The following is a 19,571-nucleotide window of genomic DNA, read 5'->3' as shown; positions in this document are numbered from 1 at the left end:
AAATCTCGGCGCGTATAGGGTAGCCAGTTTTGGGTATTTCCGTTGTCGGAGCTGCACATCTAGGTTTTGGTCGCTATCCTACTTTGTGCAATTCGTTTTTTAAAATATGTAGATATATAAAAATCTCGGCGCGTATAGGAAAGCTAGTTTTGATAATTTTAGTTTCCGGAGCTGCACATCTTGGATTAGCTCGCTATCCATCCTTGTGCAATCATTTTTTTACTTTATATTTATATAAAAGTCTCGGCGCGTAAAGGGTAGCTGGTTTTGAGAATTTTCGTTTCCGGAGCTGCACATCTTGGTTTTGCTTGCTATCCTTCCTTGTGCAATTCGTTTTTTAAAATATATAGATATACAAAAATCTCGGCGCGTATAGGGTAGCTAGTTTTGGGAATTTCCGTTTCCGGAGCTGCACATCTTGGCTTTGCTCGCTTTCCATTCATGTGCGGTTTTGATAATTTTCGTTTCCGGAGCTGCACATTTAGATTTTGCTTGCTATCCTTCCTTATGCAATTCGTTTTTTAAAATATGTAGATATATAAAAATCTCGGCGCGTATAGGATAGCTAGTTTTGATAATTTTAGTTTCCGGAGCTGCACATCTTGAATTAGCTCGCTATCCTTCCTTGTGCAATTCGTTTTTTAAAATATGTAGATATATAAAAATCTCGGCGCGTATAGGATAGCTAGTTTTGATAATTTTAGTTTCCGGAGCTGCACATCTTGGATTAGCTCGCTATCCATCCTTGTGCAATCATTTTTTTACTTTATATTTATATAAAAATCTCGGCGCGTATAGGGTAGCTAGTTTTGGGAATTTCCGTTGTCGGAGCTGCACATCATGGTTTTGGTCGCTATGCTTCCTTGTGCAATTCGTTTTTTAAAATATATAGATATACAAAAATCTCGGCGCGTATAGGGTAGCTAGTTTTGATAATTTTCGTTTCCGGAGCTGCACATCTAGACTTTGCTCGCTATCCTTCCTTGTGCAATTCGTTTTTTAAAATATGTAGATATATAAATAGGTAAAAATCTGGGCGCGTATGGGGTAGCTAGTTTTGAGAATTTTCTTTTTCGGAGCTGCACTTCTAGATTTTGCTCGCTATCCATCCTTGTGCAATCATTTTTTTACTTTATATTTATATAGAAGTCTCGGCGCGTATAGGGTAGCTAGTTTTGAGAATTTTGGTTTTCGAAGCTACACATTTAGATTTTGGTCGCTATCCTTCCTTGTGCAATTCGATTTTAAAATATAAGGATATACAAAAATCTCGGCGCGTATAGGGTAGCCAGTTTTGAGAATTTCCGTTTTCGGAGATGCACATCTAGGTTTTGGTCGCTATCCTTCCTTGTGCAATTCGTTTTTTAAAATATGTAGATATATAAAAATCTCGGCGCGTAAAGGGTAGCCAGTTTTGGGAATTTCCGTTTTCGGAGATGCACATCTAGGTTTTGGTCGCTATCCTTCCTTGTGCAATTCGTTTTTTTACTTTATATTTATATAGAAGTCTCGGCGCGTATAGGGTAGCTAGTTTTGAGAATTTTGGTTTTCGAAGCTACACATTTAGATTTTGGTCGCTATTCTTCCTTGTGCAATTCGTTTTTTAAAATATGTAGATATATAAAAATCTCGGCGCGTATAGGATAGCTGGTTTTGAGAATTTTGGTTTTCCAAGCTACACATTTATATTTTGCTTGCTATCCTTCCTTATGCAATTCGTTTTTTAAAATATGTAGATATATAAAAATCTCGGCGCGTATAGGGTAGCCAGTTTTGAGAATTTCCGTTTTCGGAGATGCACATCTAGGTTTTGGTCGCTTTCCTTTCCTGTGCAATTCGTTTTTTAAAATATATAGATATATAAAAATCTCGGCGCGTATAGGATAGCTGGTTTTGAGAATTTTGGTTTTCGAAGCTACACATTTAGATTTTGGTCGCTATCCTTCCTTGTGCAATTCGATTTTAAAATATAAGGATATACAAAAATCTCGGCGCGTATAGGGTAGCCAGTTTTGAGAATTTCCGTTTTCGGAGATGCACATCTAGGTTTTGGTCGCTATCCTTCCTTGTGCAATTCGTTTTTTAAAATATGTAGATATATAAAAATCTCGGCGCGTAAAGGGTAGCCAGTTTTGGGAATTTCCGTTTTCGGAGATGCACATCTAGGTTTTGGTCGCTATCCTTCCTTGTGCAATTCGTTTTTTTACTTTATATTTATATAGAAGTCTCGGCGCGTATAGGGTAGCTAGTTTTGAGAATTTTGGTTTTCGAAGCTACACATTTAGATTTTGGTCGCTATTCTTCCTTGTGCAATTCGTTTTTTAAAATATGTAGATATATAAAAATCTCGGCGCGTATAGGATAGCTGGTTTTGAGAATTTTGGTTTTCCAAGCTACACATTTATATTTTGCTTGCTATCCTTCCTTATGCAATTCGTTTTTTAAAATATGTAGATATATAAAAATCACGGCGCGTATAGGGTAGCTAGTTTTGATAATTTTCGTTTCCGGAGCTGCACATCTAGACTTTGGTCGCTATCCTTCCTTGTGCAATTCGATTTTTAAAATATGTAGATATATAAAAATCTCGGCGCGTAAAGGGTAGCCAGTTTTGGGAATTTCCGTTGTCGGTGCTGCACATCTTGGTTTTGGTCGCTATTCTTCCTTGTGCAATTCGTTTTTTAAAATATGTAGATATATAAAAATCTCGGCGCGTATAGGGTAGCTAGTTTTGATAATTTTCGTTTCCGGAGCTGCACATCTTGGTTTAGCTCGCTATCCATCCTTGTGCAATCATTTTTTTACTTTATATTTATATAGAAGTTTCGGCGCGTATAGGGTAGCTAGTTTTGAGAATTTTGGTTTTCGAAGCTACACATTTAGATTTTGGTCGCTATTCTTCCTTGTGCAATTCGTTTTTTAAAATATGTAGATATATAAAAATCTCGGCGCGTATAGGATAGCTGGTTTTGAGAATTTTGGTTTTCCAAGCTACACATTTATATTTTGCTTGCTATCCTTCCTTATGCAATTCGTTTTTTAAAATATGTAGATATATAAAAATCTCGGCGCGTATAGGGTAGCCAGTTTTGAGAATTTCCGTTTTCGGAGATGCACATCTAGGTTTTGGTCGCTTTCCTTTCCTGTGCAATTCGTTTTTTAAAATATATAGATATATAAAAATCTCGGCGCGTATAGGATAGCTGGTTTTGAGAATTTTGGTTTTCCAAGCTACACATTTATATTTTGCTTGCTATCCTTCCTTATGCAATTCGTTTTTTAAAATATATGTATATACAAAAATCTCGGCGCGTATAGGGTAGCCAGTTTTGAGAATTTCCGTTTTCGGAGATGCACATCTAGGTTTTGGTCGCTATCCTTCCTTGTGCAATTCGTTTTTTAAAATATGTAGATATATAAAAATCTCGGCGCGTAAAGGGTAGCCAGTTTTGGGAATTTCCGTTGTCGGTGCTGCACATCTTGGTTTTGGTCGCTATTCTTCATTGTGCAATTCGTTTTTTAAAATATGTAGATATATAAAAATCTCGGCGCGTATAGGATAGCTGGTTTTGAGAATTTTGGTTTTCCAAGCTACACATTTATATTTTGCTTGCTATCCTTCCTTATGCAATTCGTTTTTTAAAATATGTAGATATATAAAAATCACGGCGCGTATAGGGTAGCTAGTTTTGATAATTTTCGTTTCCGGAGCTGCACATCTAGACTTTGCTCGCTATCCTTCCTTGTGCAATTCGTTTTTTAAAATATGTAGATATATAAAAATCTCGGCGCGTATAGGGTAGCCAGTTTTGGGAATTTCCGTTGTCGGAGCTGCACATCTAGATTTCGGTCGCTATCCTTCCTTGTGCAATTCGTTTTTTAAAATATGTAGATATATAAAAATCTCGGCGCGTAAAGGGTAGCCAGTTTTGGGAATTTCCGTTGTCGGAGCTGCACATATTGGTTTTGGTCGCTATGCTTCCTTGTGCAATTCGTTTTTTAAAATATGTAGATATATAAAAATCTCGGCGCGTATAGGATAGCTGGTTTTGAGAATTTTGGTTTTCCAAGCTACACATTTATATTTTGCTTGCTATCCTTCCTTATGCAATACGTTTTTTAAAATATGTAGATATATAAAAATCTCGGCGCGTATAGGGTAGCCAGTTTTGAGAATTTCCGTTTTCGGAGATGCAGATCTAGGTTTTGGTCGCTATCCTTCCTTGTGCAATTCGTTTTTTAAAATATGTAGATATATAAAAATCTCGGCGCGTAAAGTGTAGCCAGTTTTGGGAATTTCCGTTGTCGGAGCTGCACATCTTGGTTTTGGTCGCTATTCTTCCTTGTGCAATTCGTTTTTTAAAATATGTAGATATATAAAAATCTCGGCGCGTATAGGATAGCTGGTTTTGAGAATTTTGGTTTTCCAAGCTACACATTTATGTTTTGCTTGCTATCCTTCCTTATGCAATTCGTTTTTTAAAATATGTAGATATATAAAAATCTCGGCGCGTATAGGGTAGCCAGTTTTGAGAATTTCCGTTTTCGGAGATGCACATCTAGGTTTTGTTCGCTATCCTTCCTTGTGCAATTCGTTTTTTAAAATATGTAGATATATAAAAATCTCGGCGCGTAAAGGGTAGCCAGTTTTGGGAATTTCCGTTGTCGGAGCTGCACATCTTGGTTTTGGTCGCTATTCTTCCTTGTGCAATTCGTTTTTTAAAATATGTAGATATATAAAAATCTCGGCGCGTATAGGATAGCTGGTTTTGAGAATTTTGGTTTTCCAAGCTACACATTTATATTTTGCTTGCTATCCTTCCTTATGCAATTCGTTTTTTAAAATATGTAGATATATAAAAATCTCGGCGCGTATAGGGTAGCCAGTTTTGAGAATTTCCGTTTTCGGAGATGCACATCTAGGTTTTGGTCGCTTTCCTTTCCTGTGCAATTCGTTTTTTAAAATATATAGATATATAAAAATCTCGGCGCGTATAGGATAGCTGGTTTTGAGAATTTTGGTTTTGCAAGCTACACATTTATATTTTGCTTGCTATCCGTCCTTATGCAATTCGTTTTTTAAAATATATGTATATACAAAAATCTCGGCGCGTATAGGGTAGCCAGTTTTGAGAATTTCCGTTTTCGGAGATGCACATCTAGGTTTTGGTCGCTATCCTTCCTTGTGCAATTCGTTTTTTAAAATATGTAGATATATAAAAATCTCGGCGCGTAAAGGGTAGCCAGATTTGGGAATTTCCGTTGTCGGAGCTGCACATCTAGGTTTTGGTCGCTAACCTTCCTTGTGCAATTCGTTTTTTAAAATATGTAGATATATAAAAATCTCGGCGCGTATAGGATAGCTAGTTTTGATAATTTTAGTTTCCGGAGCTGCACATCTAGACTTTGTTCGCTATCCTTCCTTGTGCAATTCGTTTTTTAAAATATGTAGATATATAAATAGGTAAAAATCTCGGCGCGTATGGGGTAGCTAGTTTTGAGAATTTTCTTTTTCGGAGCTGCACTTCTAGATTTTGCTCGCTATCCATCCTTGTGCAATAATTTTTTTTACTTTATATTTGTATAGAAGTCTCGGCGCGTAAAGGGTAGCTAGTTTTGAGAATTTTCGTTTCCGGAGCTGCACATCTAGGTTTTGGTCGCTATTCTTCCTTGTGCAATTCGTTTTTTAAAATATATAGATATACAAAAATCTCGGCGCGTATAGGGTAGCCAGTTTTGGGAATTTCCGTTGTCGGAGCTGCACATCTAGGTTTTGGTCGCTATCCTTCCTTGTGCAATTCGTTTTTTAAAATATGTAGATATATAAAAATCTCGGCGCGTATAGGATAGCTAGTTTTGATAATTTTAGTTTCCGGAGCTGCACATCTTGGATTAGCTCGCTATCCATCCTGTGCAATCATTTTTTTACTTTATATTTATATAAAAGTCTCGGCGCGTAAAGGGTAGCTGGTTTTGAGAATTTTCGTTTCCGGAGCTGCACATCTAGACTTTGCTCGCTATCCTTCCTTGTGCAATTCATTTTTTAAAATATGTAGATATATAAATAGGTAAAAATCTCGGCGCGTATGGGGTAGCTAGTTTTGAGAATTTTCTTTTTCGGAGCTGCACTTCTAGATTTTGCTCGCTATCCATCCTTGTTCAATCATTTTTTTTACTTTATATTTGTATAGAAGTCTCGGCGCGTAAAGGGTAGCTAGTTTTGAGAATTTTCGTTTCCGGAGCTGCTCATCTAGGTTTTGGTCGCTATTCTTCCTTGTGCAATTCGTTTTTTAAAATATATAGATATACAAAAATCTCGGCGCGTATAGGGTAGCCAGTTTTGGGAATTTCCGTTGTCGGAGCTGCACATCTAGGTTTTGGTCGCTATCCTTCCTTGTGCAATTCGTTTTTTAAAATATGTAGATATATAAAAATCTCGGCGCGTATAGGATAGCTAGTTTTGATAATTTTAGTTTCCGGAGCTGCACATCTTGGATTAGCTCGCTATCCATCCTTGTGCAATCATTTTTTTTACTTTATATTTATATAAAAGTCTCGGCGCGTAAAGGGTAGCTGGTTTTGAGAATTTTCGTTTCCGGAGCTGCACATCTTGGTTTTGCTTGCTATCCTTCCTTGTGCAATTCGTTTTTTAAAATATATAGATATACAAAAATCTCGGCGCGTATAGGTTAGCCAGTTTTGAGAATTTCCGTTTTCGGAGCTGCACATCTAGGTTTCGGTCGCTATCCTTCCTTGTGCAATTCGTTTTTTAAAATATATAGATATACAAAAATCTCGGCGCGTATAGGGTAGCCAGGTTTGGGAATTTCCGTTGTCGGAGCTGCACATCTTGGTTTTGGTCGCTATGCTTCCTTGTGCAATTCGTTTTTTAAAATATATAGATATACAAAAATCTCGGCGCGTATAGGGTAGCTAGTTTTGATAATTTTCGTTTCCGGAGCTGCACATCTAGACTTTGCTCGCTATCCTTCCTTGTGCAATTCGTTTTTTAAAATATGTAGATATATAAAAATCTTGGGGCGTATGAGGTAGCTAGTTTTGAGAATTTTCTTTTTCGGAGCTGCACTTCTAGATTTTGCTCGCTATCCATCCTTGTGCAATCATTTTTTTTACTTTATATTTGTATAGAAGTCTCGGCCCGTAAAGGGTAGCTAGTTTTGAGAATTTTCGTTTCCGGAGCTGCACATCTAGGTTTCGGTCGCTATCCTTCCTTGTGCAATTCGTTTTTTAAAATATATAGATATACAAAAATCTCGGCGCGTATAGGGTAGCCAGTTTTGGGAATTTCCGTTGTCGGAGCTGCACATCTAGGATTTGGTCGCTATCCTTCCTTGTGCAATTCGTTTTTTAAAATATGTAGATATATAAAAATCTCGGCGCGTATAGGGTAGCTAGTTTTGAGAATTTTCGTTATATATGTGGGGGCTCCCGCCGACCACCACCGGAGCCACCGACGGAAACAGCGCCTGGTCCCCAGGCCCGACTTCACTTAAGCAGTCGCGCTTTCCGGCCACCACCGCTCCGCGGCGCCCCCTCCGAGCCGCCACGATGGGTGGCGATCAGGCGACGCGGCGGGGCTCGAGCGCCATGTTAGAACCAGAGAACGCTCTGGTGCTTCGAACGAGCGACACGCATCAGAGCTTATAAGAGAGAAAGAGTTTGAGCTAAATAAAGTGTCTTATATTTTATTAAATTGACTTCACATTTATTACGACACCCTATCGAGCCGGCGAGTTATCTGCGAACCTGGAGAATCCCGATTCGCACCCGTCTCTAAAGTGGTGACCCCGAGAAGAACATCAACTTACGCCAAGCGGAGCAGCCATCTTGGGACTTTGGCGTCCCTCACCAACGCAGCCGAAAACCGGAGCCCACCTGCAGTACGGCCCCGGAGATCTGCAGCGCTTCCTGGCCCAACCTCGCCGACTCCAAATCATCGCTACACTCCCCATCTACAGCCAGCAACCCGAGGACGCCCAGCACCAGCCCCTTTACAGCGAACGTGCCTGGGCCTCTCCTCCAGCTCCAGCGGCAGGAGCACGAGCAGCGCGCCCGCAGCCTTCGCCGAGCAACGACATCGCATCAGCGTAAGGTTTCGCTAGCACGAGGTATCGTATTGCCTTTCCTTTTTTTCCACCGACGGCGCGCGACGACGAGTCGCTCTTTTTCGCCAGTCCCGCGCGCGTGAAGGAAGCAATAATCGCCGGAGCGAGTCGCTCTCTCTTCGCTCCGCGCGCAATACCTGGTGCACGCGGCCGCACATCATCGCCGCGACGCGCGTGCCGCTGAGCACACTCATAAATCTCTCTCTCCGCGCCCGCTCACGACCTTGCTCCGAACGCTCAAGGTCAAGGCCGTTCGAGCCGCTCAACAGAAGCCCGCGCATTTTAGCCGCCATTTTTCTTTCCGCTCGCTCTCTCTCGCGCGCGCTCCGCATAGCCGCGCAGAGCGGCGGCCATCTTGTTTTCGCTCTCTCTCCAGCGTTCGCTCGCTGCCTCGCCCCGCGCGCCGCGACCGAGGTCCGCTTGAGCAAACGCACGCCGCGTCGGTTCGTTGTGTACGACGCGGCCATCCTTTTTTTTTCACGTTACCATCGTGCGCGCTCGCCGCCTCCCATCGCGCGCGTGGTCGAGGCCGCTAGAGCAGGCGTGCGTCGCGGTCGCTTCGCCCTCGTCACGAGTGGCCGTCCGCTTCGTAGAGTGTGAAGCAGCGCCCCGCGCGCGTCTCGCTGGCTCCACTCCCTTCTGTCGTGCGCCAGCGGCAAGCCCGCACAGCCCGCCACACCGCGGTGCTCCGAGCGCACAACACCAGTCCGCGTAGCGAATCTCGTGCCGCTCTGCGGGCAGCCGCACGCCGCGCACTAAATTTCTCCGCGCGTAGCTCGCCCGACGATTCGATGCTGCACAGCCCAGTGCCTGGACAGCAGTCCGCCAACGGCCAAAATATGTTGCTCGCTCAGCAGAACTTCGAGCTTAACGCTCCGCCGCACGGCGCGGCTAATAACGAGCAGTAGCAGCCTCACAACAGGCTCCAGCAAAATCGCGCGTTGATCGAGGACGACGACGCGAACGGCGTCGAGGCGATCTCTAAATGCTCCCTTCCTAATTATTGGAGTTTTAACCCCAGATTGTGGTTTGCACAGGCGGAGTCGGCGTTCCAGTCCAACAGAATCATCAAAGACAGCAGCCGCTACAACCTCCTCGTCTCGAACCTGCCACCAGAAGTAGCGCAGGAGGTCTCCGACATTATCCTGGCACCACCAGCAGAGCACCGCTATGAGACCTTGAAGGCAGCGGTAATCTCACGCCTCGCAGCATCGGCCGACCAGCAACTCCATCAGCTCCTCAACGAGGTGCAACTCGGTGACCGCACGCCTTCCCAGCTGCTTCGGTACATGCGCCGCCTGGCCGGAAACGCCATCTCCGACGAGGCGCTACGCATCAGATGGCTCGACCTGCTTCCATCCCAGGCCAGCCGCATGTGCCGCGTGCTCAGGACGTCCACGCTGGACGAGCTCGCCACGCTCGCCGACGAACTCGTCGCGCCAACCCCATCAGTCAGCGCAGTCTCGCGCCCCAGCTCGCCAGCATCGAGCGGCATCGTTTCTGGTACCACCACGCCGCTCCCACAACACGAGATTGTCTCGCTCCGTCTCGTCATGTCGCAAATTTCGGCCACGCTGCAGCAGCAGTCGCTCGTCCTGCAGTCAATACTGACGGCGCTCGCAACGAAACAACAACAGCAACAACAGCAACCGCAGACGCAGAGGCGCAGCCGCTCGCGCACGCCCATCGTCCACCGCAAACCCAGCATGGTGCTGGTATCATCGGAGATTCGGAAGCGAGGCAACGCAGTGCAGGCCTCCATGCTCCTACCCGACGCAGGGAAACTGTTAGCGCCGCCGCCCCCGCAGGCAGCCGCGGTTGGTGCTAACGACGAACAGCGCCTGCACGTCCTCGACCGCTCGTCTGGACTTCGCTTCCTCGTCGATACGGGCTCAGCCGTTTCGCTGTTGCCCCGCAACTTTCTCAAGAGAACACTACAACGAGGCCCTCTCAAGCTGAGCGCAGCTAACGCCACGTCCATCGATACGTACGGCGCACACCACATGGACGTGGACCTTCGCCTGCACCGGCCTCTCTCGTGGAAGTTCATCGTAGCAGACGTCTCGAATCCGATCCTCGGCGCCGACTTTCTCGCCCACTACGGGCTCGTCGTCGACGTTAAAAGGAAACGTATCCTCGACACCGACACCTCAAGACACGCAACATGCTCGCTCAAATCGCCAGAGATCCACTCCGTAGAAGTGTGTATATCAGCGGATGTAGCAGAAGGCATCTTCGCCGACCTGATGCGGCAATACTCGGACCTCGCAACCCCAGGCAGCACAACCATCGCCCTCCCGGACCTCGACGCGCAGCATCACATCACCACAACCGGCCCTCCCGCAGCAGCCAAGGCTCGTCGACTCCTTGGCCCTCGACTCGAAGCCGCACTTGCGGAATTCAAGGTATTGTTGGAGATGGGGATAGTGCGCCTGTCAGACAGCTCCTGGGCTAGCCCGCTACGCCTCGTCCTTAAGCCAGATGGCACCTACCGCATCACCGGCGACTACAGGCAGCTAAACAGCCGCACCGTGCCGGATCGCTACCCGCTCCCAATAATTGAAGATCTCCTGCTCGCGCTAGGAGGCACAATTTTCTCTGTCGTCGATTTGAAGAAAGCTTTTTACCAGCTTCCGATTGCGCCCGAGGACGCGCACAAAACCGCCATCATCACCCCATTCGGGTTATTTGAATTCACCAGATCGTCGCTGGGCCTACGCAACGCCGCCCAGTCTCTGCAGCGAGCCATGGACCAGCTTCTTCGAGACCTGCCATTCGCTCGTGCGTACCTCGACGATATAATCGTCGCCTCCAACAACGAAGAAGAGCACGTTGGTCACCTCAGAACCCTGTTCGACGTTCTTCGAGCGGCCAACATCAAAGTAAACCCAGAGAAATGTGTCCTGGGGAAGAAACAAGTTACGTACCTGGGCTACTTGGTCTCCGCCGAGGGCTCAAGGCCACCACAAGACAGAATCGACGCTATTCAAGCCTTTCCGAAGCCTGGCAACTCCGCCCAGCTCCGCCGATTGCTGGGCCTCATCAATTACTATCGGCGCTGAATCCCAGGCGCAGCTCGCCTCCTCGCACCGCTGAACGACCTCCTGCGGCACATTCGGTGTTGGAGCTTCGAGGATGTGTGGCAGGTCTGGGTCGGTTGCTTGGTGTTGGGCGAGCGTCGCCAGGTCCAAATTGGCTGGCATGCCAATCGTCTCGACCCTGGAGAGAGCATCGGCGACCACGTTGTCTGGACCCTTCGTGTATGCGCGTGTGACCTGGAATTGCAGGATATAGTCAAGCTGGCGTGCTTGGCGAGGTGATGCTTTCTCCGATGGCTGCTGTGCGGCGAAGGTGAACGGCTTATGGTCGGACGTGGACCTTCGCCTGCACCGGCCTCTCTCGTGGAAGTTCATCGTAGCAGACGTCTCGAATCCGATCCTCGGCGCCGACTTTCTCGCCCACTACGGGCTCGTCGTCGACGTTAAAAGGAAACGTATCCTCGACACCGACACCTCAAGACACGCAACATGCTCGCTCAAATCGCCAGAGATCCACTCCGTAGAAGTGTGTATATCAGCGGATGTAGCAGAAGGCATCTTCGCCGACCTGATGCGGCAATACTCGGACCTCGCAACCCCAGGCAGCACAACCATCGCCCTCCCGGGCCTCGACGCGCAGCATCACATCACCACAACCGGCCCTCCCGCAGCAGCCAAGGCTCGTCGACTCCTTGGCCCTTGACTCGAAGCCGCACGTGCGGAATTCAAGATATTGTTGGAGATGGGGATAGTGCGCCTGTCAGACAGCTCCTGGGCTAGCCCGCTACGCCTCGTCCTTAAGCCAGATGGCACCTACCGCATCACCGGCGACTACAGGCAGCTAAACAGCCGCACAGTGCCGGATCGCTACCCGCTCCCAATAATTGAAGATCTCCTGCTCGCGCTAGGAGGCACAATTTTCTCTGTCGTCGATTTGAAGAAAGCTTTTTACCAGCTTCCGATTGCGCCCGAGGACGCGCACAAAACCGCCATCATCACCCCATTCGGGCTATTTGAATTCACCAGATCGTCGCTGGGCCTACGCAACGCCGCCCAGTCTCTAGGATCGAGAGGTCTCTCCGTCGGCCTCACCGCCTGCCCCAGAGCAGGCCTCACCGCCTCCGGTGCCGCGGCCAGAGCCGCCGCCGGCCCTCCAGCCGTCCCAGCAGCAGGCCGCACCACCAACGCCCGGCCTGCCACCCTCGGCAGTGCGACCAGCCCAGAACCACACCCTCGACAGGCAACCACGGCGACATCGTGTATCGTTCCTCCTGGCACCTGACGTCGTCACTGGCGGGGGAGTAGCTGTGGGGGCTCCCGCCGACCACCACCGGAGCCACCGACGGAAACAGCGCCTGGTCCCCAGGCCCGACTTCACTTAAGCAGTCGCGCTTTCCGGCCACCACCGCTCCGCGGCGCCCCCTCCGAGCCGCCACGATGGGTGGCGATCAGGCGACGCGGCGGGGCTCGAGCGCCATGTTAGAACCAGAGAACGCTCTGGTGCTTCGAACGAGCGACACGCATCAGAGCTTATAAGAGAGAGAGAGAGTTTGAGCTAAATAAAGAGTCTTATATTTTATTAAATTGACTTCACATTTATTACGACACCCTATCGAGCCGGCGAGTTATCTGCGAACCTGGAGAATCCCGATTCGCACCCGTCTCTAAATATATATATATATATATGGGATGGATCGCAGCAAGAGAAACATTTTTTTTTCCCAAAGGAGAATATAGTACATTATGCACCAAGAAGAGAAGGAGGCCTTTTGCTCCCGCGTGTGAGTTTGCAGTACGAGGCGAAGGCGAGTGCGCATACGGAGCAGAAGCCGAGTACTGCAAACACGCAAGGAAGCAAAAGGCCTCCTTCTCTCCCTTGGTTGTATAATGTACTATTACTCCCGCATATGCGGGAGTTAAACATTTAACTCCCGTAAAATTTTTTTTCTACCTTCGGTGGAAAATTGACTACATTAGCCCCTAATTTTATATCAAAAAACGCGGAAATTGCGCATGTGTGGTAAAAAGAATTATTCTCCCACTTTTGAGTGAGGAAAATTTTTTTAGAAATATAATAGTGCCGGTAATTCGGTACGGGTACGAAATATGGGTACTAACTAAAGCTGATGGAAACTCTCATGTGCAGCTCATGCATCGCTGCCCATAGCGCACGCAGCGGAATGGTCGCGTTCGCTTCGCAATGTACATAGTAGTATTACACAATAGTATTCGAAAATAAGGTTCTGAGAAAAATATACGGCCTAATGTAAAATGAGTAGACTGGGTAATGAAGGAAATTACACATTGGGTTACATAATTTACATGCATCATAAGATATTTCAATTTCTATTTGGAAAAAATGAATTGATCGTGCAGGACATTCAATAAAAAATCTTTAGAAAATCCTGCACGATTCCTGCTGATCTCATACAGAAATTTCTTAAAGCATTTTTGCATCAGGTATCGTGAGTGTATTCAGAGCGTTACTCCTGCAATAAATTATGTCTTACTTTTTATCATTAAAGTGGTTTAAAATTTTAAAAGTAATATAAATATATTTCTATATTAGTTTGTACCATCTGGATGATACTTGCCTTGAAAAATGGTGGATCATTATAACCTAACAAAAATAGTGTGCAGAGATTTCTCTGAGTTTTATTAGAGCTCTCCGTTGAGATTTCTCTGAGTTTTATTAGAGCTCTCCGTTGAGATTTCTACACAGGGCTCAGCAGAGCGTTCTGCACAAAATTTGGACTCTAATAATATAAACAAATTTTAGTTCAATAAAAGTTATTGTGAAAATTTAACTTTAATATAATATATATCCCTTACTAAAAAAAATGTCCATAGATTTCTGCACGGATCTCTGCAGAGATTTCTGCACTGATCCCTCCAGAGAAATCTGTAGAGATGTCTGCAGAGATCTCTGCAGGAAATTCGGACCCTCTGCAGAGGTGCCGTAAAACGTTATATAATGAACAACAATATAGTTTAAATGCATAAAAACTTATTTAAAACATAATTTCAGGTGGGTGTACATGCTAATGCAGCTCTGCAGAGAGTCTATATTTACTGCTGAGATCTCTGCAGACATCTCTGCAGACTTTTTTCGTAAGAGTATGAAAAAAATTAAGTTTCATGAAAGTGCTTGAATATGATATAACTTTAATATCCCTGGCAAGAAAAATAACGTGATTTCTCACACGATCAATCACGTGATGAATCACTTGAATTCGCACGTGATTAATCATCACGTTATTTCTACGTGACGATTTAGCGTGATTCCTCACGTGAGAACGGAAAAAATACTTTGCCCTAATCTAGGATTGTGCTCAGGCAGTAAGATAATGGATTTGGAAGTTGAGGACCAGAGTTCAATCCTCGGTTAGAGAAAATTTTTTATTTCCTTTTTTTGCGGTCAATTTATTTGGATAATCAACAAATATATTTTTCTAATTGTTTAGTAAAAACAAAATAATTTATTTTAATTAAAACAAATATAAAATATAAAACTACAATTTTATGAGTGATTTCTGACGTGATTTTTAACGTGATTTGTCACGCGGAAATCACGCCAAATAGTCACGTGATAAATCCCGTGATTTTTCTCGCCAAGGACACTATATTGTATTAAAGTTATATATCTATGAAGAACTGTTATGGAACTTTTTCATATTGCAGTCCTAATTTCCTGCAGAGAGCTCCGCAGAGATCTATTTATATTATTTACTAATAAAGTATGCAGAATTTCCTGCAATGTAATGCAGACCTCTATACGGGGAACTTGTACTCTCTGTAGACATGCAATGAAGTCTGCAGAGATACCTGCAGAGTTCGCTGCAGAGTTTGGTACAGATGCCGATAAATATCTGCACAGAGTACAAATTCCCAGCAGAGATCTCTGCAGGTGTCACTGCAGAAACCTGAACAGACCTTTTCTGAAAAGACATATCTTTTTTTGAAAAATTTAATGGGATTTGATTTGTTTTAATATTGCTGGTATCAAAAGTTCCTGCAGATTTCTGTACAGATTCGAGATTTGTGCAAAAATTTGTGTGGAGAGCTCAGCAGAGGCTAAACAATTTTGTTTTTAAGTATAAATTTAAGTAACCATATAATCATCTATTTTTTGTTGCATCATCCAGATAGTATGTACAACTTGTATAGAGGCACCCTTTTTATCGCTTTTGAGGTTTTTAAACATATTTTTATCTTATTAAGTAATTGTTTATTACTACAGGTAACTTTTGCTGCCCCTTACGAAAACACTCTTCAGGAAATTATACAGGTAATCCTGCAGGATATTTTGTAAGATATCGTGTAGGAAATCCTGCATGTATTTCGCAGTATTTCCTGGAGGATCACCTGCAGAATTGTTAAAAAATAATTATTTTTACAAGTAGCCTGCAGGAATTCCTGCAGGAATTTACAGCAGGAATTACTGTTGATTGCTTGTTTTAATAATAATTCTTTAAAATACTTAAAGATACGTATATATTTTTATATATAATTATAATTTTAATTTTATGATATTTTTAATCAATAAAAAAAGTTAAAAATTAAAATTTTATAGGCATCAGTCTCCATTTTTATCGCTATCATCCAGATGGTAGCACCTATACGCCGACAGATTTTTCATTTAAGTATTTTACAGAATTAGTATTCAAAAAATCAATCCAAAAGGTTCCTCAAGGGAATCCTTCAAAAAAAAAAATTGCTATAGGAATTCCTGCAGGATTATTGGAAAAATAATTTTTTAAAAACAATTCTGCAGAATTACCTGTAGGATTTTCTAAACGAATTTTCTACGAAATACATGCAGGATGTCCGCAAAATGTCTCTAGCAAACCCTATAGAAATTTCTGGATGGTTTTCGTACGATTCCTGCAAGGTTCATGAAGAATTAGCTGAAAATTTTTCAGTTTGATTTCCTGCAGGATTTATTCATAAGGGGCTTCAACGAATATTTTCTTACTTTGAATATTCTTATACACACTTTCAGGTGTAGAACAACTAATTTTCTATTTTTTAAAGTAGAACATGCGAAAATGATACTGTTAAAAATTTTTTAATTCTAAAACCCACTTGAATTTATAGAATAACTGCTAAATTTTTAGATGCAAAGAATTGTTTGGATAATATTTCTTACGAAAAAAGTTTGAAGAGATTACTGTAAAGAAATATGCAGAAATTCATGAAGATAATTTTGTCTGCAGTCTGCAGTAACATCTGCCGAAATCTGTGCAACAAACTCTGCAGAGATCTTTGCAGATTTATGCGCAGATTTATGTGCAAAAATGTCTGCAGACTTTTTTAGTAATGATATACTTGTACTTTAAAAACCAGCTTGATCAGCTGATCTGAAATTAGATCTGTTTTTGTCAATTAATTACTCCCATTGTCGCTAGAGAAAGATTTGTAATAGCAAAAGTCTTAATTAAAAATTTATTTATTCTTGTTGAAAACAATAAAATTTGACATATTGATCAACATGTGGGTGATTTTGCCGTAACTTACACAATTTATAGAATTTTAATTGGAATTTCAAGAAAAAAGCACGACGTATCAGTTCTGTAACATTAGTCAAGTACCACTTAGGCACAATATATATCCAAGTATATTGCGTTTTTCTTAAGCAAATAGTTGGTATATTCAAATGTATGCGCGAGGAATTTATTATATTGATTGTATTGAGCTGCATGGGCTAATAAAGGCATATAACTTTTTATAGAAGCAATTTCTTGTGGTTTGGCCTTAGGTACTTGTTTTAAATATCATTTCAGTTAGAATAAGCGCTCTATAAGTTAAAATAGTTAATTTTACTATGGGAACATTTTGAAGCTTGTTTTGTGCAAATTACGGCAGAATCACCCACATATTTAAAAGTATAGTAAATATAATCTACAAATTTTTCAATAAGGTATATTTTATCTAAATGAAAATACTACATTTCTTGCAGTTAAATAATACTACAAAAAATAATTGATACCTTTTTTATCCTCTGTTTATACGCGTAATATTTGTTATCATTTGTCTAATGCATACACTTGTATAATTCATGAAAAAAAAATCTTAAGACCTTGTCAGGAACACTGGACCTTTACATTAGTAGACTAATGATTTTAGGGGACCTAACCACCTTAAAATTAAAAAAAAAATGAGGTATTGAATAATATTTTTATATGAAACTTAAATTGTTTAAATAATTGATTAAACAATGATGAAAGTTAAGTGGTACTGTAGAAAGCATCAAACATTTTTTATATTTACCATGACAGGTGCAACATGTCTTCGAAGGCCAAAATTCACAATTTTCATTAGCATCAGAGCACTTTATCTTTGATAGTAATAGTTGAAATGCATATAATTCTGACATGAGTGTAGGAATTTGTATTAAAATTTAATTTAATAAAGTAACCTATAACTTAAACAAAATATTTGTCATTTTTTCAATTTTTAAACAATTTTTTTTATTTAACTGTAGACAACTTTTTAACATTAAATTTTAATACAAATTCCTACACTCATGTCAGAATTATATGTATTTTAAGTATTTCTATTAAAGAAAACGTGCTCTGAGATGCCCATATTTTAAGTAACTCTACGCTGAGTGAAAGAATGTAAATTGGGAATTTTGGCCTTCAAAGACATATTGCACCTGACACATGGTAAATATAAAAAATGTTTGATGCTTTCTACAGTACTACTCAAAAATATATTTCAATATCTCATTAATATGTATTTTAAGTATTTCTATTAAAGAAAACGTGCTCTGAGATGCCCATATTTTAAGTAACTCTACGCTGAGTGAAATAATGTAAATTGGGAATTTTGGCCTTCAAAGACATATTGCACCTGACAAATGGTAAATATAAAAAATGTTTGATGCTTTCTACAGTACTACTCAAAAATATATTTCAATATCTCATTTTTTTTTATTTTCAAGTGGGTAGGTCCCCTTAACCACTTAACTATTTTATCCTTACATTTACATCTCATAATGTAACATAAACAGGAACATGTAGGTCGCTAGGGTTCCTGATGACAAGGTCCAAGTCCGTATTTTTTTTAATCCCCGTATGTACTACATACCAGCACGGTATCTAGGTGGCTACGGTGGTAGATGACAAGGTCCAGGTAGTCCGCTCCATAGGTTTTTTGTGTCTATATCTATACTACGTACTACTACATTTTCAAGGTGGCTTATAGTTACAGAGCACACTACCTGGACCTCGTCATCGGACAGCTTAGCTACCTACAAATCATCCAAGTACAAAGTGCACACCTGGATATAAAAAAACTACAGTGTCTTAAAGTCTGTTTATTCATTAAATAAATAAATCTATAAAAATGATTTCAATGTAATATGAAGGGGCTCGATAGTGCTACACTGACGATTAGACATACAATAATATTTTTAATTTTTTTGATATTTTACGCTTCTGACACATAAACAGCAAAGGTATTTTAAAAAAATTAATTTAATGTTTGTTTCCTAAATTGAAAAATGACCACATTCTTATACAAATAATCAAACAGCAAATGAGTTTCGTATAATAATAATGATAGAAAAAATAAAATATTGCATAACATTTGTGAATGATAATTTAAAAATGTACACGGCAATTATCTCTTTTACACAATTATTATGATTTTTGTTTACTAACCTCTTCTGGACTTTCTTGTACACTTTTTTCATTTTCAGTTTTGCGTCGACTACGTAAAGTTGAATAAGGCATTTTTAATAAAGGATTTTTTTCATATGCTTTATAAGGACCTCTCGGCCTTCTGATGTTTCCATTATCGTTATCCATATATTTGTTTAAGCCTCTTTAAATGAACTGTTCCTGAAGTCAAAACAATCAAAATTATGGTAGGCATCAGCATAAGGAAGAAAGATTATTGTATTTTTGCTTCTCTTACCTCTAAGTGTGTTAGGTTAAGCTTTCAAAAATATAGTGTGGTAAATAAACATACACAAGCCGCCATTTATTTTTTTTTTCTTCCTTATTTGAAAGTGAACGATACTGCAGGCTACAGGGCTGTCTGCTGTAGTCGAAGTAACGATAGTAGTGTATATATATACACTACTTTTTAAGACAACTAGAAATTGGCTTAGCGCGCGTGCTGCGCGCGTTGGTTTTATTGCTGTTGAACTCTCTGAAGTTGCTTCCTATTTTTTGATAAAGGTCTGAATTGGCTCTGTATGAGCTTCAATTCGATACTATCACTATCTTCCTTTTAGAAATGGAATACTGAGACTGCGGAACAGCCAGAGAATATATTTAAATGTAGACGGAGCCTTAAGGCCTAATGTTTTCGCTATGTGCGGAAGCAACAGTGGCGCCATGCGAAATACACGCAATCAAATGGGATGCATATCATTTCATATTTGATTGTGTGTATT

At 41.9% G+C, this 19,571-nt stretch overlaps 1 protein-coding gene across 1 annotated transcript; it reads left to right on the top strand.

Moving 5' to 3' along the window:
* The first annotated feature begins 7,569 nt into the window (after positions 1-7,569).
* Positions 7,570-11,188, top strand: LOC116416754 (uncharacterized protein K02A2.6-like). Its single transcript, XM_031926249.1, has 2 exons — positions 7,570-7,632; positions 9,164-11,188. Exons 1-2 carry the CDS (start codon positions 7,570-7,572, stop codon positions 11,186-11,188), a joined length of 2,088 nt encoding a protein of 695 aa, XP_031782109.1.
* Positions 11,189-19,571: the final 8,383 nt, after the last annotated feature.

The sequence above is a fragment of the Nasonia vitripennis genome (assembly GCF_009193385.2).
Source record: "Nasonia vitripennis strain AsymCx chromosome 1 unlocalized genomic scaffold, Nvit_psr_1.1 chr1_random0002, whole genome shotgun sequence".
Taxonomy (NCBI): Eukaryota; Metazoa; Arthropoda; class Insecta; order Hymenoptera; family Pteromalidae; genus Nasonia; species Nasonia vitripennis.
The sequence above is the reverse complement of the archived record's forward strand: the minus strand, read 5'-3'. Positions and strand labels throughout refer to the sequence as shown.